The sequence below is a fragment of the Ictidomys tridecemlineatus genome, chromosome 6 (assembly GCF_052094955.1).
Source record: "Ictidomys tridecemlineatus isolate mIctTri1 chromosome 6, mIctTri1.hap1, whole genome shotgun sequence".
NCBI classification, from domain to species: Eukaryota; Metazoa; Chordata; class Mammalia; order Rodentia; family Sciuridae; genus Ictidomys; species Ictidomys tridecemlineatus.
Genome location: NC_135482.1, coordinates 3,259,845 through 3,280,180, shown reverse-complemented (window position 1 = coordinate 3,280,180; position 20,336 = coordinate 3,259,845). Strand labels below are relative to the sequence as shown.

Here is a 20,336-nt window from a genome sequence, read left to right as displayed (position 1 = left end):
TGGAGTGAGTGGGGAAAGCATGGGCCACTGGCTGCAGGGGTGCTGGCTCAGCTTCCCGGAGAGGTGACTCTGCGGGGGTTAGGTGACCTCACCGAACCTTTGCACCTTTGCACACCTTTGGTATGAGGTGAATGACAGGACCTGCCTCCTCGAGCTTTCTGTGAGGATCCAGTGAGATCCTATGTGTAGAATGCCTGTCTCGACTCTAAGTAACGGATAAATGTCAGCCCTTCCACCTGGCTGCTGTTCCTGTGGCTGTGTTCACAGAGCTTAAACTGACCACGTAGTGACAGGTATGAAAGGTGCATTAGTCTTGCTTCCATAGCCAAGTTATAGCAGAGAAATCAAGATTTTGAAAAATAGGTAGTGGATGAAGGTTAGCTTTTATTCATAAAATTTTCCTAGACATTATAATAAAGTAAGGAATTTATAATAAAAATATCACCTTAAAGTTGTCTGTGTAGGTGTTTCTGGTGTGCTACAGTTTTGGTGGAGCTATTTTATGTTCACAGGGTCACGCTGCTCGACCTCATGATAGCCAAGCTGGTGGGAGATGAGCCGTTGACCAAGGATGATGTTCCAGTGTTTCTGCGCCACGCCGAGTTGATTGCAAGCTCCTTTGTGGATCAGTGCAGGACTGTGCTGAAGCTGACCTCTGAGCAGCACACTGAGGACGAGGTAAGTGCCTCGGGTGAGGGAGTAAGCAGGCTTTCCAACCCAGTCACTCTTCTGGGAGAACTCACTCTGAGAAGCTTGGAAGGATGGCCTTGAGTCCTGTGTCTTATGCTGGGGTACTTAAAAAATGCAGATGAGGGAAAGCAGTGCCCTTGTTCCTGCAGGCAGAGTCAGTGACTTTCAAAGTGGCTTGCACATTTTTCAGGGCAGATAATGTCAGATCCATGTGTTCCTAGGTGGACATGTCGGTGAGGTTGTTCTGCCACCAGCTTGTGAGTTGGCTTTCTTCTGAATGGCAGCTTTGTGAGGGTAGGAGGTCATCGTCATGGTACTGAATGTTCATAGTGGGCACTTTAGCAAATATTTGCTGAATAAATAAGGAGTAGTACATTGTGAATATCTTTTAAAAACGTCATTACAAACATTCCAGGTAAAGAATTTCCCATAATTTATTTGACCAGCTGCCTGTAGGTGGACGTATAGGTTTGCTAGTTACTTCTACTTATGGTAAATGGTGCTGTCATAGATGTCTTTACAGTTAATCTTTTCACATCACTAACTGACGTTACTAACCTGCAGTGCAGATCCTTGCAGTGCAGTTTCTAGGTATGCAGTATATACCTTTCAAACCTTTTGGTATCTATAACTATTTTCTACCTTCTAGAAAATTCACTTCTCCTAGCTATTGTGGGAGCTTTCCAGTTGTAGCACCTGCTGCCCCTCTCGGCCACTCCAGGTGGCTTTCTTCCCTCCCGCCTATCCTTGAGCACTGGGCCTGGTCTCTGTGGAGGGCACAGGCCTAGCTGGCGTCACTTCTGTTCCTGCCTCTTCGCTGGAGAGTCTCTCTTTATATGTACCTATTCCTCCTTCCCTTTCGAGGTAAGGTTGGAATTGTTCTTTTTCTGGAAATCTGCTCAGTAGACAAAAGGAATGCTCTCTGCTACTGTCGCAGGGAGGACTCCATATGCAATGGGCCAGAGAGCAGGCATCTGGCTCCCCTTCTGTGAGACTGGAGCAGGCCAGTGCCACCAGGGCTGAAGCCAAAGGCAGAGGGATAGGAGAGGACTTTTTTGGGTAACGGAAGTGCATACACTGCTGTGCACTTGTGGGTGAGATTTACTGCATCTGAGTTATACCTTAGTAGAGTTGATTTGAGTTTGAACATATTTGAAAAAAAAAATGGTAAGTCTGTTGTGTACTGATTGGAATGGGCCAGTGGAGTGGAGTGAATGATGCTGGCAGTAGGCGGACAAGTAGGTGGAGGGATTGGAATCCAGAGAGGACCCCCACCACTGCCAGGGGGGAGCAGAGAGCACAGAAGTGGCACAGCCATCCCAGAGTGCTGTGTGCAGCGGTGCAGAGCCCTTAGCTCCTGTGGTCGGTGCCGCTGTGACGGTGACTGTTCTGCACGAGAGTGGGTTTCTGTGCCCGTGCTTTGGCTCAAAGCCACTCTGCTGTGGGTCTTCTCTGCTAGGTCACCCGATCAGGTTCTGGCTCACTGACCTTTTCTGTGGTAGAGAAGAGGGAGGTCCTTTCTCACTCTTTGCATTTGCTTTCTGGGGATAGATTTCCCTGTTTCCAGCAGGAGGAGCCGTGAGCTGTGCTTCAGAAAGTTTTAAAAATTTCTCTAGGAGACAGGAAGACATAACACTGCACTTGTTAAGTCACAGCTTTGGTCCATTCCCAGGACTTGTGTTGAAAGCATTTCAGTACTGTAGTACGGAGTTACTTAGTGGGTTTTTTTTTTTTTAAGGAAAATTTATGTTTTCCCCTTAAATAGTTGTTTCTCTAAGGTGGGAGGAATTATATGTTAATGGAGTAGGAAAAGCTGAGATAAGAAGTGCATCAATCTGCACACTCATGACTCATGCAGATTAATGCACACTTGCTGTACTTCAAGATAGGTGCAAAAGTAAATAAAGTAAATGCCACAGTAGTTCTTAAGAAGACCCCATGTGTGTGTTTAAAATAGTTCCCAGTGTAGTTGGCCTGCACCAGCTTCTGAGTTGGGTACCACACACTGAGGATTTGAGCTAGGTATCCATGGTTGGCTGGAAGTCACCTGTGGCAGAGGCATCTGTGCCCAAAAGTCAGTGAGAGCTACATCCAGGGCTCACTTCTCTCCCCTCTCAGCAAAGCCCACGCTCACCCATTGGTGGCACTCTTGCAGATGATGTAGTCAATAAAGTTCTCATAATTCAGTGGCTGGAAAGTGAGAGTGAGAAGGGTCATATTAATTGTGTTTGTTTTTTAATTTATATACCTGGCCATAGAACCCGAAGTTCTGTGCACGTGTTCTTTTATAGAATTCATCTTGGGTTCTCATGTCAATGCACCCACTCTTGTTTCCAGGTTGGATACGTCTTGTCAGCTCCAGAATGCTTAATCTGTAAGATCTGAGATTTAGTTTCCCACATCTTGTTTACTGCTCATGAGCCTTGCCTTTCCTCTGAATGCTCAAAAAACATTTCTTTTAACTTCATATTTCCTTACATCTGTATGTGGTGAGAATTATTCTTAGTTTGTAGGGTTTTCATTCTTAGCTCTTGCAACTACATATTAAATCATTTTACACAGTTGGCAGTTAATGTATATTCATGGAATAAGTAAAAATAGTGTTGTTTTATTCCATTTTGATAAGGGCTTAAATTATTGCATTATGCAAATAATATTTTCTCTGTTGTGAAAAATTATTTAAGCTAGAGCAAAGTTAAGAAGTTTCCTTCCTTTTGCCTAGCCCCTGTTTTCTACAGAGCTATTTGCATGTATTTCTGTTTTTTTCCCTAAAGATATTTGTTGTATATACACACAACTACATGCTTTTTATTTCCTTTTTCACATTATTGCATATGATGTTCTTTAACTTGGTTTGTCACTTACTTGTGATAAAACTTATATATCTTTCCATCTCAACACTAATGCATTTGTTAATATTTGAATAGCATCTCACTATTTAGATGCACCATAATTTTTTCATTTGTTTCTTATAGATACTTCAATTGTTTCCAGAGTTTTTTTTTTTTTTTCCATAATTGTAGTTGGACACAATGCCTTTATTTTTATGTGGTACTGAACCCAGGTCCTTGCATATGCTGGGTGAGCACTCTACCGCTGAGCCACAACCCCAGCCCTCCAGGTTTGGTTTTTAAAAGAAACTTTTAAAAATAATGCTACAGTAAATATCCTTCTAGGCATTTCTTTGCAATTTTGGACAAGTAAATCTGGGATTATCAATACCCAGAAATTGATTAACAGGTCAGAGAGTTACATTTTAGAGACAGTTCTAAATGAAAGAACACTGCAGTGCAAGACTGTGAGTCACAATGGTCTTAGTCAGCTTTCTCACTGCTATGAATAAAGGACTTGACCTGAACAATTGTAGAGGAGGAAAAGTTCACTCAAGGGCTCATGGTTTCAGAGGTCTCAATCTATAGACAGTGGAGTCCATTCCTCAGAGCTCAAGGGAGGCAGAACATCTGGTGGAAGATTGTGGCAGAGGGAACCAGCTCACGTGATGATCAGAAAGCAGAGAAGTCTTCACTTGTCAGATACAAACATGCACTCAAAAGCCACACCCCCAATGCCCACCTCCTCCAGCCACACCCACCATTTGATTTAACCACTCAGTTAATCCCCATCAGGGGATTAATTCACTGATTGGGCTCATCTGCTCACAACCTAATCATTTCTCCTCTGAATCTTCTTGCATTTTTCTCCCAGATGAACTTTTGGAGGGACACCTCACATCTAAACCATAACAACAACCCTTTGCAAATCTAACTGATTACATTTCTCTACTGTTTTTCAGGGCCAGTATGTTCATTTATTTTGCATATTAAGTTATCTTTGACATTGACAGTTAATTTTGTTTGAATTTATTTGTAGTGTATTTAGCTTTTAGAATTTTTTGTTTGTTCTTAATGTAGTTAGGCTTATCAATGTTATCCTTAATGACCTGAATTTTTTTGTCAAATTTAGAAATTTAGTAAACTTCTCCACTTACAACGTGGACATATTTACCTGTAAACCCCATTTCTTTCAGTTCCTAGACCACACTTTTGATTAATATAGAAATTATTTTTAGATAAGAAGTGATGTGTGGATTCAAATGAATTATTTATGTCCTTTGACTGTGGAAGATTTTATAAAGTCCCTGGTATGCGTCGGGGTGGGTTTGAGTATTTCTGTATTGCTGGCATGTGGACTTGGAAGTCTCCCACCTCTGCATGCCTGTTTTCTGTGCATGTAAGTGGGGTGTCCTTGAGCATGAACTTTTCCCTCTGCTGAGCAGTACATACCCCTTGCTTCTCAAATGTTGACCTGTTACCGAGTCAGATCATGTTGTTTTCAACTGCTTTTAGTACTTTCTGATGTAGGAAGCTGCTGCATACGTTTGGATCCATTTCTAGATGTTTAGCTTTTATAGAAGGAGCCAGTACGATGTTAACTGGAGAAAGGAAACGTAAAGAACTACATGTTTGTATGTAGCAAAGGAACGTTTAAATGAACATGTGTCCGTGTATGTTTGTTACATGCATGTAAAATGTATTTAATGAATACATGCAGAACTGGCCTTTGCAGAAGGCAACGATTAATTACATTCTGTCCTGATACAACTAATTTGTATATCTTTGGGCAAAAATATTGGCATCATTTTTATTCTTATATCACTTACAAAGGTATAGAATGGCTCAAACGCTGAAGGTTAGAGAGATGAGTTGGACCAGGAGACCAGTCTTTTTTTTTTTTTCTTTTGCCCTTTCAAAATGTTTTGGAATGTTGCTCCTTTTGTTTGCGTATGTCTCTCAGTACCTGATTTAATTAATATAGTTTTAGGGTACTTTTAAATATCTGGGAGGACATTTTACTCGTTACCCTTAGTTTTTTAAGAGTGATTTTCCTGGCTGTTAATTTTAATTTCCAGATGCTCATTAGGAACACATTATTAATAAAAGGACTTTAATGATGAAAATTTGGCATGTTTAAGGTGGGGATAAATTAATTTTCTTTTGGGTTTATTTTGGTTAATATCATAGAATTTAGGACTGGAAAGACACTTCCAGTGCATGTCTTTCAACCCCTTCATTGTCTCTTTATTTCTGTCTTTTAATCATGGAAAATTCCAAATAGACTAAGAGAAGAAAGTGTAGTGAAGCTCAGTCAGCCGTCCCCAGCTTTAGTGTCCTCATTCATTCTTTTCCTTTTTTCTGGTTCATTCTGTATGTGTGTGTGTGGGGGGGTGCAGGATTGAGCCAGGACCTCAGGCCTGCTGGACAGGGCTCCCCCTGAACTACTCCAGTCCCACAGTTCACTCTCGTTTCATCCACAGACTTATACCCCTAAAAGATGAGGAGTCATCAGACACAAGTGCATCATAATTAATGTACCTATAAAGTTTAACAGGAAAATTTTAATACCAGATAAATAGTGCACAGATTTTCTCCATTGTCTGATAAACTTTTTTCGAGTTCATTTTTCAAATATGGATGCAGATAATGGCCATGCCTACAATGGGTTAGGTCTCCACCTTCCTTAAATACCTAGGCTTTCCTTTCCTCCTCTCCTCTTGTGTGCTAGCTGCAGCTAAGGTGCCGGCATCTTTTCCTCGGGTGTTGCCTACGGTTCCGATGTTGGTGTGTGCGTCTCTGGTGGGTTCTGCCTGTGGAGGAGGGTTAGTTCTTGAGGTGTGTTTGGATATGGGTTACTGTTTTGCAATTGTGTTTCGTTGCTGTGGTGCCCACTTTCAGCAGAGGCGCAGAATGCTTGGCCTTCTATATCTGAGGTGTTGGTGGGCCTTGATGATTACTTCAATCTCCCAACTGTTGAGATGTGAAGCCTTGGCATTTTGACTGTCACAGTCATTTGTCACTTATTAGCAGGCATATTTTATAAAGAGAAACTTTCCCTAGCCAACTGTTAGGCTCCAGACAGTATGGTTTAGTTAAGGCAAGGAAATGCTTGATTGCCCCTTGATTCAGTCTTCAGAGTAATTGGTCAGTTCTGTGCCCTCACTCCAAGGTGACCAGTGAGCTGGTTTAATTAATTATCTTTGTGGCATCATGACTTTAAAACTGCCTGGCTTATGTTGAGGTGTGATTGTTCCTGATGTTTTTCACTTACTGATATCTCTGGGGTGTCTCTCAGCTTCCTCGCCACATGGTGTCTGCACGAGCTCTGCCTCACCCTGATCAGCCAGCCATTTCTCAGGAGAAATGGGAAAGAGGGTGCCGGAGCCCTGAGACATTCATACATTAGCTCAAGTCTCCATGTTCAAAGTACAGTTTCAGAGTTCTAATCTAGATCCCCCCTCAACTCTGTAATTAGCAAATAAAGCTATGAAGTAAGGTTAAAGATCCAAGGCATTAGAAATGTGCTATTTCTTGCTATTTATTTTATGATTTCTAGATTAAGATATTACCTTTAAATGTCCTAGTTAGAGAATAATAAGTACATGTTTGGTATTAACAAAGTAATTTATCCTTCTTTTGAAGAATGTTAACTTTATGACCTAAGCTTATAGTCTCTACCACATTTTGTCAAATGCTTTAACAGTGGGGCTTAAAAGTTCTATAAAGTTCTGCTTCTTTGAATTCCATGTAGACCACCTAATACCATGAAGTTGGTATGTGGTAGCTCCTTGTCATGTACTCTGTTTGATGTAGATCGTTTAGTAGTTATGTGAATTTACATGTTCAAATAATATTATCTTTTCCAACCCAGCAAGATACTGCATATAAGTTTTTATTTACCCAGAAATAATACAGAGATCTTGAAGCCAGAGTTTGTCAACCACAACACTTTACAGGATTCCTGTGGACAAGAAATTAATGTATTTCATGGGATATTTGCATCTTTAAAGTAGAACTTGAATACTGGAAACGCTTTAAAAAGAAAGTATTTGCATAAATGTTATGTACGCGTAGCTAGTAATTTTGAACATTTATCCCACTGTTGGAAGGTATTTTTGCTTGAATAAGAACTTTTCTGACTCTTTGCTCCAAGAAGACACATAATGACACATAATCTTGCATTCTCCCTGGTGGATGTCTGCTGTTAGGGAGATGATTATTTGAGGACATATATAATACTTCTATTTTGTTTTGCATGGTTCAGTTTCTCCTTTCAGTAATTACATTACTAAACGCAGTGTTGCATGTTACTTTCATATTTAACGTTGTATTCCATTCTCTCCTGGTGATCTATAAAATGAAATCATTTAGCTTCTCACGTACTTTGCAGGAGGCTCTGGCCACCATTAGGCTTCTGGATGTGCTGTGTGAAATGACGGCCAACACCGAGCTGCTGGGCTATCTGCAGGGCTTTCCTGGCCTGCTGGAACGTGTGGTCGGTGAGTGAAGTACACACATGGTGTTTTAGTTAAGAAATCTTTGACTCGTCATGCTGCTATGTAAATCCAAACACAGGTTCTTAATTTTCAGTTTTCTGATGCACTTTGAGGGTTTTGGGTATTTCTTCTTGAGGGGAGTCATGTGTTGTGGTACTAGCTCAGGCTTCAGAGGCTCGTGGACCTGAAGCCTCATCAAGTTTCACCACTTCCCTCCTGTTGACCTTGGAACACCTGCTCAGGAAGATGGGCACAGTGAGACTGTGGTGCGGGTGCTGGCAATGGGTATGTCACCAGGAGGCATGTGACCAAGATGATGGGGAAAGGAAGAGGGGAGGCTTGTGACCATGAAGATGATTTTATTTTTTTTATATTACTTTAACTTTATGAAACTTGGCAGGAAATTTTTCACAATTTTATTTACTGAATGCATAGAAAAGTACTTTATGTGTTTTATATATTCTGTTCTTACAGGAAAGCAGTTTTAAGCAGGAAGCCATTATTTGAAGTATTACTATCTTTACTAAAAAGCTATTTGGAAAATAATTCAAATGGAACCTGCTCCTTGTGGTTAGCCGAGCTTTGGTGTTGGTCATCTCTGTTCCCTGCTTTCTTCCATTAAAGAGGCCACGCTTATGCTGGAGGCCCATAGACTAAGGAAAGTGACTTTGTATCAGAGGCTAAGATACCTAGCAGTCAGCTGCGGGAGGTGCTAGAATCCCCTCCTGGGGTGCTATTTTGAGTGCAGTGCTTTTAGTGATAATCAAAATAAAACACCGCCAACCTAGAATCCTTGTGGAGCCAGGACAAGTGTGGGTTGCCATCCCACTCTGCCAAGTTACTAACTTCTCTGTGTGATTTCTCCATTATAAAACTGGGAACCTGATGTCTGCCATTACTAGGTTTGGCGAGAGGGTTAAGTGAAATAATGTGGAAACACAAACTCACAGGTCTTAGAAGATCATCTGTTTTCCTAGGCTCTGGAGAGTATAACAATGTTATTTTTCTGACTGTGGCTAAAGCAGGTCTGTCTTGGATTATTTGACCATCGAGAAGTGGAAAGCTCTCTTGGTTCTGTGGTGTGGTTTGTTACAGACATGGGCTGTGATTTTTAACTTAGCTGACTCGTTATCAGATGAATTCTTATAGAGAGAAAGGTGTGTGTGTGTGTGTGTGTGTGTGTATGAATGATATTTATTTATTTTGGTAAGGAAGATATTGGGAAATTTTTAGCCAACTTTTCTTTGTAGGTAAAGTAGAAAGTCCAAATCAAGGTAAATAATTATGTCTTATCTCCCTAAAACTAGAGTCAAAAAAATAGAATGCAAAAGCAGAAGAGCCATTTAATCATTATTTAAAGAAAGCTTTTAGTACTCTATCTTTATTTTGCTTTAATGCATTAAAATAAATTAGATTTATTTATGGAAAGCTAGTACCAATACTAAAAAATATTTTCTTGTGTAAAACAAAGTTTATTTATCTTTTTCATTCTAGATCTTTTACGACTAATTCATGTAGCTGGAAAAGATACCACAAACATCTTCAGTACCTCTGGTTGCATAAAAGCAGAAGGTGACATCTCAAATATGGCCGAGGGGTTTAAGTCTCATCTTATTCGCTTGATTGGAAATCTGTGTTACAAGAATAAAGATAACCAAGACAAGGTAAGATGATTTATTAGTATGTGTCATTTGTGCTTTGCCTTATTTAGAGTTTAGACTACATTATGGTTTTGGAGTGAAAAATTGAGGTGGTTAGAAAATAGATTGAGAAGAGATACATAAATTATATATGTAACATCAGTGAAAACAAACATATATTATTCCCATAAATAAACACAATAGATCATATTTATTAACATTAGGATTGTGTTTTTTTTCTAATTTCGTGTTATTTTTGTCCCGAGTTGGAGCTAATTTCTTTTCCTGTACATTACTGATGTTTGTTCACAGCCTGGGCATTTGAACACTGTTATGTCTCCCAGTCAATGAAAATGTGTTTGATAGGCCTAGACAGTTTCTAGCACAAACTAAGCATTAAAGAAACTCTAGTTATTTTGATATTTATTGTAAGAAAAAAACAAAACAAAGGTCCCTTTAATTTCGTCCGTGTTTTACATTTATCAATGATGTTATCAGAAGCTTTTCTTCTGTGTGTTTTGAAGTGAACATATAATTTTAAGTCTTAAGACTTTGGAAAATCAATAGAATGCTTTTAGAAAGCTCTTTCTGAACAGTGTAGAGGCCATTATTTCAGTCATGGGAGAGAGTGATGAGTTGCAGGATGGTTGGGTTGCATGTTTCACATTGAACTAGTGTTTGTTGGAGTCTCTTGAAGTTCTACTTTTGAGTGACTTTTGTTTTGGTTCATTAAATGTGTGGCAGATTATATTTTCCAAGAAGTCTGCAGAAACATGTTATTTTACATATTTTTCTGCAGTGTGACTTTGTCACTCCCCTACCAAGGGTTGGCACCTATCTCTCCATCCCTTTGAATCTGTTCAGCTCTTGTGACTGCTTTGAACAGTATTCCATGGTAGGAGCCATTCTGTACCATTTTGGGCGTAGCTCTTAATTGATCCTGTTTCTAACTTTGTAGCAGCCAATCACCATGCAAGTAGTGCTTGTTCCCTGAGATCACCATGATGGGACTTGGTGAGTCCCCATGGAGAGACCCTGGAGTATGAGATGTAATAAAGACACCTGTCAAGGAGCATCAGGGCACTAACTCTGTGTGTGAGAACTCTGTTGGAAACAGATCCTGCCTTGTTTCCTTATGTGCCCAGCCGATGCCACACAGATTTGGCAAAGCCTTTTCTGAATTCATGACCCACAGCATTGTGAGAAAAAGTGAAAAATGGGGTGGGAGTCCGAGGTTCTCTTTAAGTGAATGGACTAGAGAGCTCCTATTGGACTTAATAGTTATAAACTCTGGACAGAAGACGGCTATCTGAAGACACTCAGATTTTACAAAACAGGCAGATTCTGGAGTGAAATTGACACTTTGAAAAAGGAAATGGTACAGTGTGTGCTATGCAGGGCAGTGGAAGCTTTGGTAGTCTTGCAGTTTGAAAAACCAAAGAAGAGTGTGTGTGCAAACACAGCTATTGGAAATTGAGGGGAGGAGACTGTAAAGGAGAGAGTGAGCCCCACAATCTATGTATCAGTTACTTAAATCCTTGCTGATTCCTGAATTACACGTGTGGAGCAGGCTCTAAGAAGCTAAGCTAAGGACAAAATAATTGTGCCAAGATTTGAGCTTCTACTCCAGAATTCTCAGTTTGTTTCCAGCTAAGATAATTGCCTACCAAAACCAAAATATCAGTCATGCTCTTTAGAGGAATATAACTGAATCCAGAATTTCCATAGCATAATGTCTAGGATACAAACCAAAATTACTTGACATACAGGAAAATGTGTCCTATTCTCAAAAGAACAGATAATTGGTGGAAGCTTTCTGTGAGTTGATAAGGATTTAAAAACAGCATTTGTAGTCTTGTTCAAGGACGCAGAGGAATTTGCATCAGATATCACATGAATGAAAAGATAGGATATCTTGGTAAGGAATAGAAAGTGTTAAAAAAAAAAAAAGAACCAAATGGAAAATATAGAGTTGAAAAAATACAGTATGTGGAGTTAGTAAGAAATTATTGAATGCTTAACATTTAGATAGAAATGTCAGAGGAAAGAGTTAATATAAATGTGTTAGTAGGGTCATCCAGTCTGAAAAACAAAGGGGAATAAATATTAAAAATAACATTTAAAAAGATACCATGTTTTAGAGTAAAGATTAAAAATAAAATGAAGATTTAAAAAGATACTATATTTTGGAGTAATTTGTTACGTAGTGGTTGGTACTGTTAAGGATTCTTTGAGGGCTGGGGTTGTGGTTCAGTGGTAGAGCACTCGCCTAGCACATGTAAGTACTACCTTCAAACCTCAGCACCACATAAAAATGAAGTAAAGATATTGTGTCCACCTATAACTAAAAAATAAATTAAAAAAAAAAAAGAATTCCTTTGAGATAACATCACAGCAGGAAACGTGTCCTTTTGTTAGCTGTCTGCATCCTTTGGCACCCTTCTCATCTCCAAGCAGGCATGAGTGTAAGACTACTAATCTGCCCTTGGAAAATCACTAGACTGATTTTTATTTTTAAAAAACGTTGATAGAATAAGACATTTTACCTTTTTAATGACCAAGACTGCCTTTCTTGAGGAGCACAAAAGAAGTGTTTTTTTCTTGTGTTTAACTACCCTTTTGTTGCTAATTTGGATTGGCCTCTTATAGGAACAAAATAGAGTAACCCTTAAAAGCCTTATGAAATAACTCCCTGAAGTGGGGATCAGGTTGCACCGTAAGTAAATACAGAATGTGACCAAGCTGCTGTAGAGGTCCTGGGGCCCATGGGAAGTCCACAGGGTGCTCTTACTTGTGTGGTGGCTCATTGCTTTGCTGGTTTCTGAGCAAACACTGCAGAGGGGAGGAGGGAGTCAACTCTGAATATTAGAAGGCCTCTGTTTCGCCCCGTTCCTTCCCTGTGCCAACAGAGGCCGGAACCTGAAAGCATTACCTCGGGGGTGTTATTCTTTTTCCAAAGATTCAGAGGCAGCACTAAAATTGTATTTGGGATGTGTTGGAGCTTCTCTGCTCTTGTAGCTGAATCCTGATTCCAATCGGCGTTGTAAACCTTTTCCCTGCTTGTTGTTGCCTCCAGGGGTGGAGTTCAGGAGCACTCAGGTGGCTGCATTCATGGTTTCAGGGAAAAGCAGGTCCTTATCCTTGGACCACTCATTCTCACGGCATTGCCTGGGTGGATTGTTCCACTCTTTCCCAGTTGGAGCCTGGGAGGATGTTTGCCTGTGTCTGCACTGAGACTGAAGATACAACGTGGGACTTTTGTGCCACCTCACCTAGCTTGGGTTCATCCTTCACCCAGAAGAACAAAGGCACTAGCCATGATTTATTTGTTTAGTGTCTGCTGTGTCCCCACATTGTACCCAGTGAGCTGCAGGTGTCACCAGCTTTAATCTTTGCCTTGGTCTTGAACAGCAGGTTCTGCCAACCACATTTCACGGAAGGCCATCCTGCTGGTGCGTTCCCAGGCCTGTGTTCCCTCTCCTACATCCTGGTGCCTCTCATTTGAGAGCTTTCAGAGAGTTTCAAGGAGAAGATTTGAAATGGACCCCCTGGAGGGCTTCACAACAAAGGTGCTGCTAGCCATGTCTCTTGAGTCCCCTCTAGCTTTAACCCTACACTCTGGTGGTCCTCTCGGCTGTCTCCCTTCATTCCTTTGTCAAATATGCGCATTCCCTTGATAGACAGGGCTTCTTCTCCTGGAAGGTTCCATTCTTGGAATACCTTGGGACCTTGCCTCCTTGACCCAGGATCTCAAAACTGTGCATGACACAAGCTTTTCTAGAATTTTTGTTTCCTCTGGAGTTTGAGCAGAAGCCTTTCGAGTCTCTGCTCGTCTGTATCTCCTCATTCTCTGCGACAGTGTGGAGTCCACCTGCTGGATGGCACCTCTTCTCTCCTGTGGCCCTTCCCGTTATAGAGTCCTTTTCATCTTTCCAAGTCACTGCAGCCTGTGGGGCCTCTGAAGAAGACTGAAAAGATTTTGTCTTCATCGTTTTCTAAGTGAGGAAATCAAGGCCCTGAGAGGCTGAGGGAGCCCAGCCCGCTGCTCTTGAGTGGGAACGCCGGGCTGCATTCATTCGTCTTCACTCGGCAGCCATGTTAGTGGAGAGAGAGCAGGCGCTTGTGTATGTGCACACCATGAGCGCCAACTAAGGTCCACTTTAAGAGGCCTGTCTGAGAAGAGCCGCCAGGAGACACTGCCCTCTGGCTGGCCAGTCCCCTGAGCAGGGCTGTTCATAGGCTGGGAGAACCTCTTCTTTTGGGATTTGTACCCTTGATCAAGGTATCAGAGTTGGGGTGCTTGGCCTTAGGATTCCTGCTACCCATAGCCTTCCCATGAGGCTCAGGCTTGCCTTCTGCACATGTGATGGGTTGTGGTGTTTTCTGAACTTAGAGCCCTCCTTCCCCAGGTCCCAGCAGGAAGGGAGAAGTCTCTCCCAACTACTCCTCATACCTTGTCTCTTGTCCTCAGCTTGCTTAGTGTTTCTTTGCTGCAGCTGCAATGACCAGTCTGCTTTAAACCCTTGAACCCTGAGTGGAGATTTTCTGGCTTCTGTTAAAGGAGACATGTGGCTGGGAGCAGACTCCTGGGCTCTTCCTGGAGTGACAGTGTGTGGCTCACTCTTTGCCTTCCCCTTTCTTCTGTTCTTCACCGATGACCCGACATCTTTTTGATTGAATGCTTTATTCAAAGAAAAAACCCAACTGTGCACAGCTTTTGCAGCAGCATTACTTCCTTCAAGAACAGGTCAGGACTGTGTGGAGGAGTCGGCAAGTGAGCAGGACCCTGCTCGCCTCCAGCTCAGCAGTCATGGGCTTTCATTCACAGAAATCAAAGTCTCCATGATACGTTTTTCATTAAGCTTGTTTAAATTGAACATAGTGCATGGAAAGCATTCAGTAAATTTTTCTTGAACAACAGTCGATTTTTATATTGTTGACTGTCCACTACACGTGCCTCGTTGCTGTCAGTTCTGAAGTTGCAGAGCGGTTTACACATTATCCACTAATGACCTGAGGTCAGTGCCTTTCAGCTTCCCTGGTGACCACAGGAGCCGAGAACAGGCCAGCTGTCAGCCCTCTCCTTCCTTGTCTCAGGCACGTTCAGTCATGAGGCTGAAGGAGATGGGCTGTTTCCTGTGGCTTCGTCCAGCTCCTTGTTCTTGGTGCCTGTTCTTTGTGCCAGTGCTGGATGACGATTGGTGGAATGGTTGTTCTATAAAGAAATACATGTTTGACTAGTCCATGGTGGGGGTTCTCTTTTGAGCATCTGTAAAATGGGCCAGACCAGCATGGCCCTTGACCCTCTGTGGACAGGGCTTGTGTCTGTGTTCTCCATCTCCATTAGCACTCAGTGGACTTCTTTGCCTCCACTCTTCCTTGAGTGACCTTAAGTTGGCCTTTAGAACTCCAGGTCCCAGGGTGCTTTCTCCTTGAGGACCTCTCAGGCCAATGCAGGAATACTTTCTCCTCCTCTCTGTGCTGTGGACCCTGGTGCTCCTCGCTCGGCCTCTGCCTGTACTCGGTTTCTGTGTGGAAGTGTGTATGGAAGCATATACGGGTTATTAATTCATTTCAGTGTACATGGGCTGTTGTTTTTATGAGTCTTCAGTCTAATACATGTACATAACTGACCGCCACCAAAACAGTGGCATATGAAACATTTGATTTAATTATCAGTCAATTTTACTTTAGCAGCTCAGTCCCTTCCTACACCTCCCACCACCACCTTTTCCTGGTGTCTCCTTTAGTGGTTCATCTTTAGTGAACCAAAGTCTTCCCAGATACATGGTGTCCTCCCTCCTGGGGGCCTCTGTGCCCTGACTCTGCTGTCTCCTGGGGTTCGAGGCAGGCAGAGGATCCTTGTGCCATCAATTGCTCTGTCATTGTTTGGCTTGGGACGTCTGGATCCATAACTCTGCAGGATGCTCATAGTCTTTCAGCTCTAAAGGGGCAGAGGCCCGGGACAGCACAAAAGGCAGAGGCAGCACTTCAGAGCTCAAAGATCCAGACTAGTTTCTTAGTTGATCGTCTGTTAACTGTGTGAATTGGGGCATCCTCAGCTTCTTTGTGGATGAAATGGGGACAGGAGACAGTTGTGCCTTCCTTGTGGGGCTGGCAGGATGGAGTGTAGTCACGTGTGTGAAGCATGTAGTAGAGGAGCTGCAGTCTCCTGCCTCCCCACCCCTCCTGAGCAGCCCGAGGCAGGTAGATCTGGTTCATTTCAGTTCTCTCAGTTGCATGCATTAAAATAGGAACCTGTGATAGCATTTCATGGTATTTACCAAGATTGAGTCATCCTCCTCTCTGTTCTGTGTCAGTTACTTTTCTAATAGATGGGCTTTTGGAGGAACTAAGGTGAAAGCAAATAATAGAATTTTCTTTAGGATGAGAATGACTTTTCTCTGGTCAGTTCAACCATAGATGCTTTTCTGAGTTGAATTTCTCTTTTGTGAATATCTAGTAAATATTTAAAAAATATTTTTGAAATATTGCCTGTGGAGATTCCAAACTCTGTTCTAGGTCAGTTGGGAGAGTATCGAGGGACTTGGAAACCTCGGGGCCGAGCCTGGCTTCAGTGGCCCTGTGCCTCTTCTGCCAGAGCAGGTCTCCCAGTCCCTCTCTCCAACTTGAAGACTGCACGCAGAGGCACGATCTGGCTTGCCTGGGACTCCACCTCTTTGTAATGTAATGCCAGCTCAAGAAATATGTCACAATTCATAAATCAAGCTGTCGCCATTCTTTCCTGAGCATGTACAGTTCCCCTTAAAGTAAGTGAAATTAAAATTCCTATCCAGAGGGTGTGCGTGTTCGTTTGTTGCAGCTGTAATTTTTTTTTTTTAAAGACATAGATAATATTCTACCATTTGACTATAGAAATCCCTCCCCTTTGTCTTACTGTTACAAGAACACTCCAGTTTCTCTTTGGGGAAAGGAATAGCACTGTTTGCAAGGAAGAGTCCACTGATTGCACTAGCGCAGTGGACAGAGGGTGATTGGCTCCATGAATCAGGTTGCTTGGTGTGATAACAGGTGGAATTCAGCTCCAGGACCCCTACTTTCCCCACCCTGCTCCCCTGCTTTCACATTTTCTGGGAAAGGAGATGCCTGAGACATGTTCTCAGTGGCACCTTACTGTTACCAGTACACCAAGGATTGACTGTGCACTTTTTGCTCAGCTGCTCTCTTGTTTCCCGAGGTTCTCCTTGGGGTCTTCTGTTTTCAGGGTTCCCTGTGCTACAGGCACAGAGAGCAAGGCATTGCTGTGGTGGCCCAGCGGCTGTGAAGGCTGAAGCCCAGGTGATTTGAAACAGATCTGATCTGTCTGTGTTCAGCAGCAGAAAGGAGGACTCTACAGGACGGCGTGGGGAGCAGCTGCGCTGGTTGGTGTGCCCCCCCACCAGGTGGAGGCATAGCAGGCGAAGGGGCCAGCTTGTGCCCATTCACAAGGCCAGTCAAAGTCCTCCTGGGAATCTCGACAACAAGATGAAAATAATTGGGAAATTGTCTTAAAATAAAATATATTTTAAGGATAAAATAGTCACAAAACTACACAGACATAATAGGGAATATATACTGGAAATGAAGAGAATATATGCTTTGGGAATGAATGCTGAGACATTCTAAAAAGTCACCACGGCAAGGATGACCAGCCCCAGAGAGGGGCAAGCCTACCTGGAAGGTGGGGCGTGGACAGCCGAGGAAACACTGGGAATAACTCAGCTTACCTTCAACAAAGCCAGAAACAGTTTGGGGTTGATTGAAGAATAAAATGCTTCAAGATGAACCATGGAAAACTAGAACAATATCGCACTGATTTTCACAATAAGCCAGGATATTTTGTGGATTTAGAAACAATCAGGTTATCATAGATTTGACATAAACCCACTGGGACCCTGCCAAATGATCCGAGTGACCTTGAGCAGGTTATTCAGCGTTCTCATGACTCGCCTTCCTCAGCCATAAATGGAAGTGCGTAGTGTGGCACCAGGACACTGTGTGGTGAACTAAAGTGAGTGCTTGGCAAGGGCTCAGGGTCACCATATCGACAGTTGTGCTGACCTCAGCATTGTTGATATAATCAGCAGCAGTCTTCATTCTCATCTGTAGGAGATGCTTTAGTAAGTTGTGGTAGTGTGGTAGGCATCCAAGGAAAGATCGTATTTCCAGAGCCTTTGCTGCACTGTTAGGAGTTCGTGGTGCCTGGTAAGTGGCAGGTCACAGCAGGAGACCCAGTGTGCCACCAAGCTGCAGTGGGGTAAAGGCAGGCCTGATGAGCCTCTGCATTTTGTGTTTATATCTGAGTTGGCGCAAGGCAAAATCACCCACAGAAACAGCACTGATAGCAGGTGTGTCTGGCGGAGAGGACACAGGGTTGTTGTTTTTTTTTCCACATGTGTTTGTGATCTTTACAGTGAACATGAATGACTTAGTAGTTACAATAAAGTGCTGGTTAGGAGAGGAGGACGACGTGTGTAGAGAGTGCCTGCTGCTGCTGTCCTGGGCAGGAAGGCACAGTGCCTTGACAACTGAGGTGACTCTGCCCTGGTCCCACATCCAGTCTGCACAGCACCATGACCCCTCCTGGGCCAAGAGTCTAGGCTTTAGCAGTTACAGTTTCAACTATACTTTTTATTGAAAGATTTTAAGAAGTAAAACTTTAATTCAGCCGGGTGCAGTGGCACACACCTAACCCCAGTGGCCTGGGAGGCTAAGACAGGAGGATCGTGAATTCTAAGCAAAAGTGAGGTGCTAAGCAACTCAGTGAGACCCTGTCTCCAAATAAAGTACAAAAATAGGGCTGGGGATATGCCTCAGTGGTCAAGGACCCCTGGGTTCAATCACCAGTTCCCTGCCCCCCCAAAATTAATTATATCGGATGAAAAATTTTGCTAACTGAAATTATTGCTGTCTGGAATGGGAGGGAATCTAGGGACACTTGTACACACATCAGTTTGTTGTATATAAGGAGTGGGGACAGGCAGACAAACACAGGTTTTGTTTTTTTTTCAATATGTCGGACATTCTTTTATTTTTCTACAAAGGAATATAATTTGTATTAACCCTGTATTGTCGGGTGTTCTGATTTTAGCATATGGACTTTTGGTATGTGAGCATTTAAGGTTTTTATTACAAATCTCCAGCTAATGAAATCTGAAATATTTTTGACATTGTGAAATGTCTTTATATCTTCCTAGGCTTCATTTCTTTGGTTAAAAAAGAGCAGTGCTCTTATTTCAAATGTTTTGAGAATAGCGCTTTCTCCATTTCTTTAAAAAAAAAACAAGATGGAACTGTCATACATCTAAAATAGTTTTGATCTTCCCCCTTGCAGCAACTGAAAATGAAGAGGATCAGAAGGACATACTGTTACATACTTTCTTTGTGAGCACTTGAGGTCATTGTCTGCCCCTACCCCCAAAGCCTGTTGCTTATCTTGTTTTTGCAGAGTTCAAATTTATGCCTGTCATACTGTAGTGGAACATGAGTGGCATTGAGGCTCAAACTGTGGGCCTGAGTGGAGTCCCAGTGTGCCGCCAAGCTGCAGTGGGGTAAAGGCAGGAGCATTGTTCCCTGCAATTGGAAGCCAGGACGCTGGGTTAGAGCTTTTAATTCTGAACAGAACTTGTTGAACTGTAAGTGTGTGATTGAAATACACTGTGTACCAGCCAGAATTCTAGGCACTGGGAATGAGCACTTGGGAAAGGGGGGGCGGGCAGCACAGCTGCCTAGCGCCTGGTGGAAAGTGCTCCCCGGAGCTTCCAGAAGGCCTCATGGTCAAGCTGTGCAGGGTGAGTGAGGGCTGCCAGTCCCCAAGTCTCAGGCGGTCTGGCCTTAGGAGATGCCTTGTCTCAGCTGTTTTTGAGCCTCTCCCAGGTTGCCTTGGGACCCTCTCGTCCCTTCCTTGCGTTGCCTGGGCATATTTGTTGCCTGACTTTGAGACTTCCTTTCTCCTGGAGAGTTTGATTTGTCTGCTCCTTCCTCCTTTCTCTTCCCTCCTCTTCTCCTCCCTCAGTGCTGCTTTCTCTTTCCTGCTCTGCCATGGGGGTACTTTCTGTGTAGGGGACTGAAGACAAGTACACTAGGTTTCTGCTTGCATCTCCTGGGGCCTGGCGCGTCCCCAGCTCTCGCCAATCTAATTTCAAGGAGGACATCTAGCATCTAGCACCATACTGGTGGTGTGTATTTGGACCCATTACCTACCTGTGGTAATGGCCACCCTGGTTCCCTGAGCCTCCTGGACGAGCCAGGGCCTTTTCCTGGGAGAATTCCTTGTACAGTGGTGGCCTGAGGGGGCACAGTCTCCACCGGGGTCTTATTGCTGCATCAACTCCCTGCCTGTCTCCTCCTCTCCCGTCTCCCACTTGGCTTTTCATTTCTGTCCTTTAAGAAGGATGCACATGCCACCCAGTGGCAGGATGACAGCCAAGTTTCCTGAGCTGAAAGGGCTGAGCATGAAAGCAAGTCCTACAGGCCAAGCAGTGAGAGCAGACCCAGCGGCGGCGACCTGCCCTGGACTGCCAGCTCCCAGCACCCTCCCATTCCTGCCTCCAGCAGAGTGCAGGGAGATTGTGGTGTGGGAGAGAAGAACCAGTTTAAGTTCTGGGGCTTTTGTTTACTCGCTGAGTGACCCTTTGCTTGACTTCCAAGTCTCACTTCATCTGTGAAATGGAGAA

General features: G+C 43.1%; 1 protein-coding gene across 2 annotated transcripts in view; it reads left to right on the top strand.

Moving 5' to 3' along the window:
• The window catches only part of Atxn10 (ataxin 10), a 143,777-nt gene that overhangs the window by 62,159 nt on the left and 61,282 nt on the right, over window positions 1-20,336 (top strand). For both annotated transcript variants that reach the window (XM_078052542.1, XM_078052543.1), the window contains exons 7-9: window positions 513-678; window positions 7,915-8,023; window positions 9,515-9,684. In XM_078052542.1, the coding sequence (XP_077908668.1) occupies window positions 513-678; window positions 7,915-8,023; window positions 9,515-9,684 (445 nt within the window). The remainder of the gene's footprint in view (window positions 1-512; window positions 679-7,914; window positions 8,024-9,514; window positions 9,685-20,336) is intronic.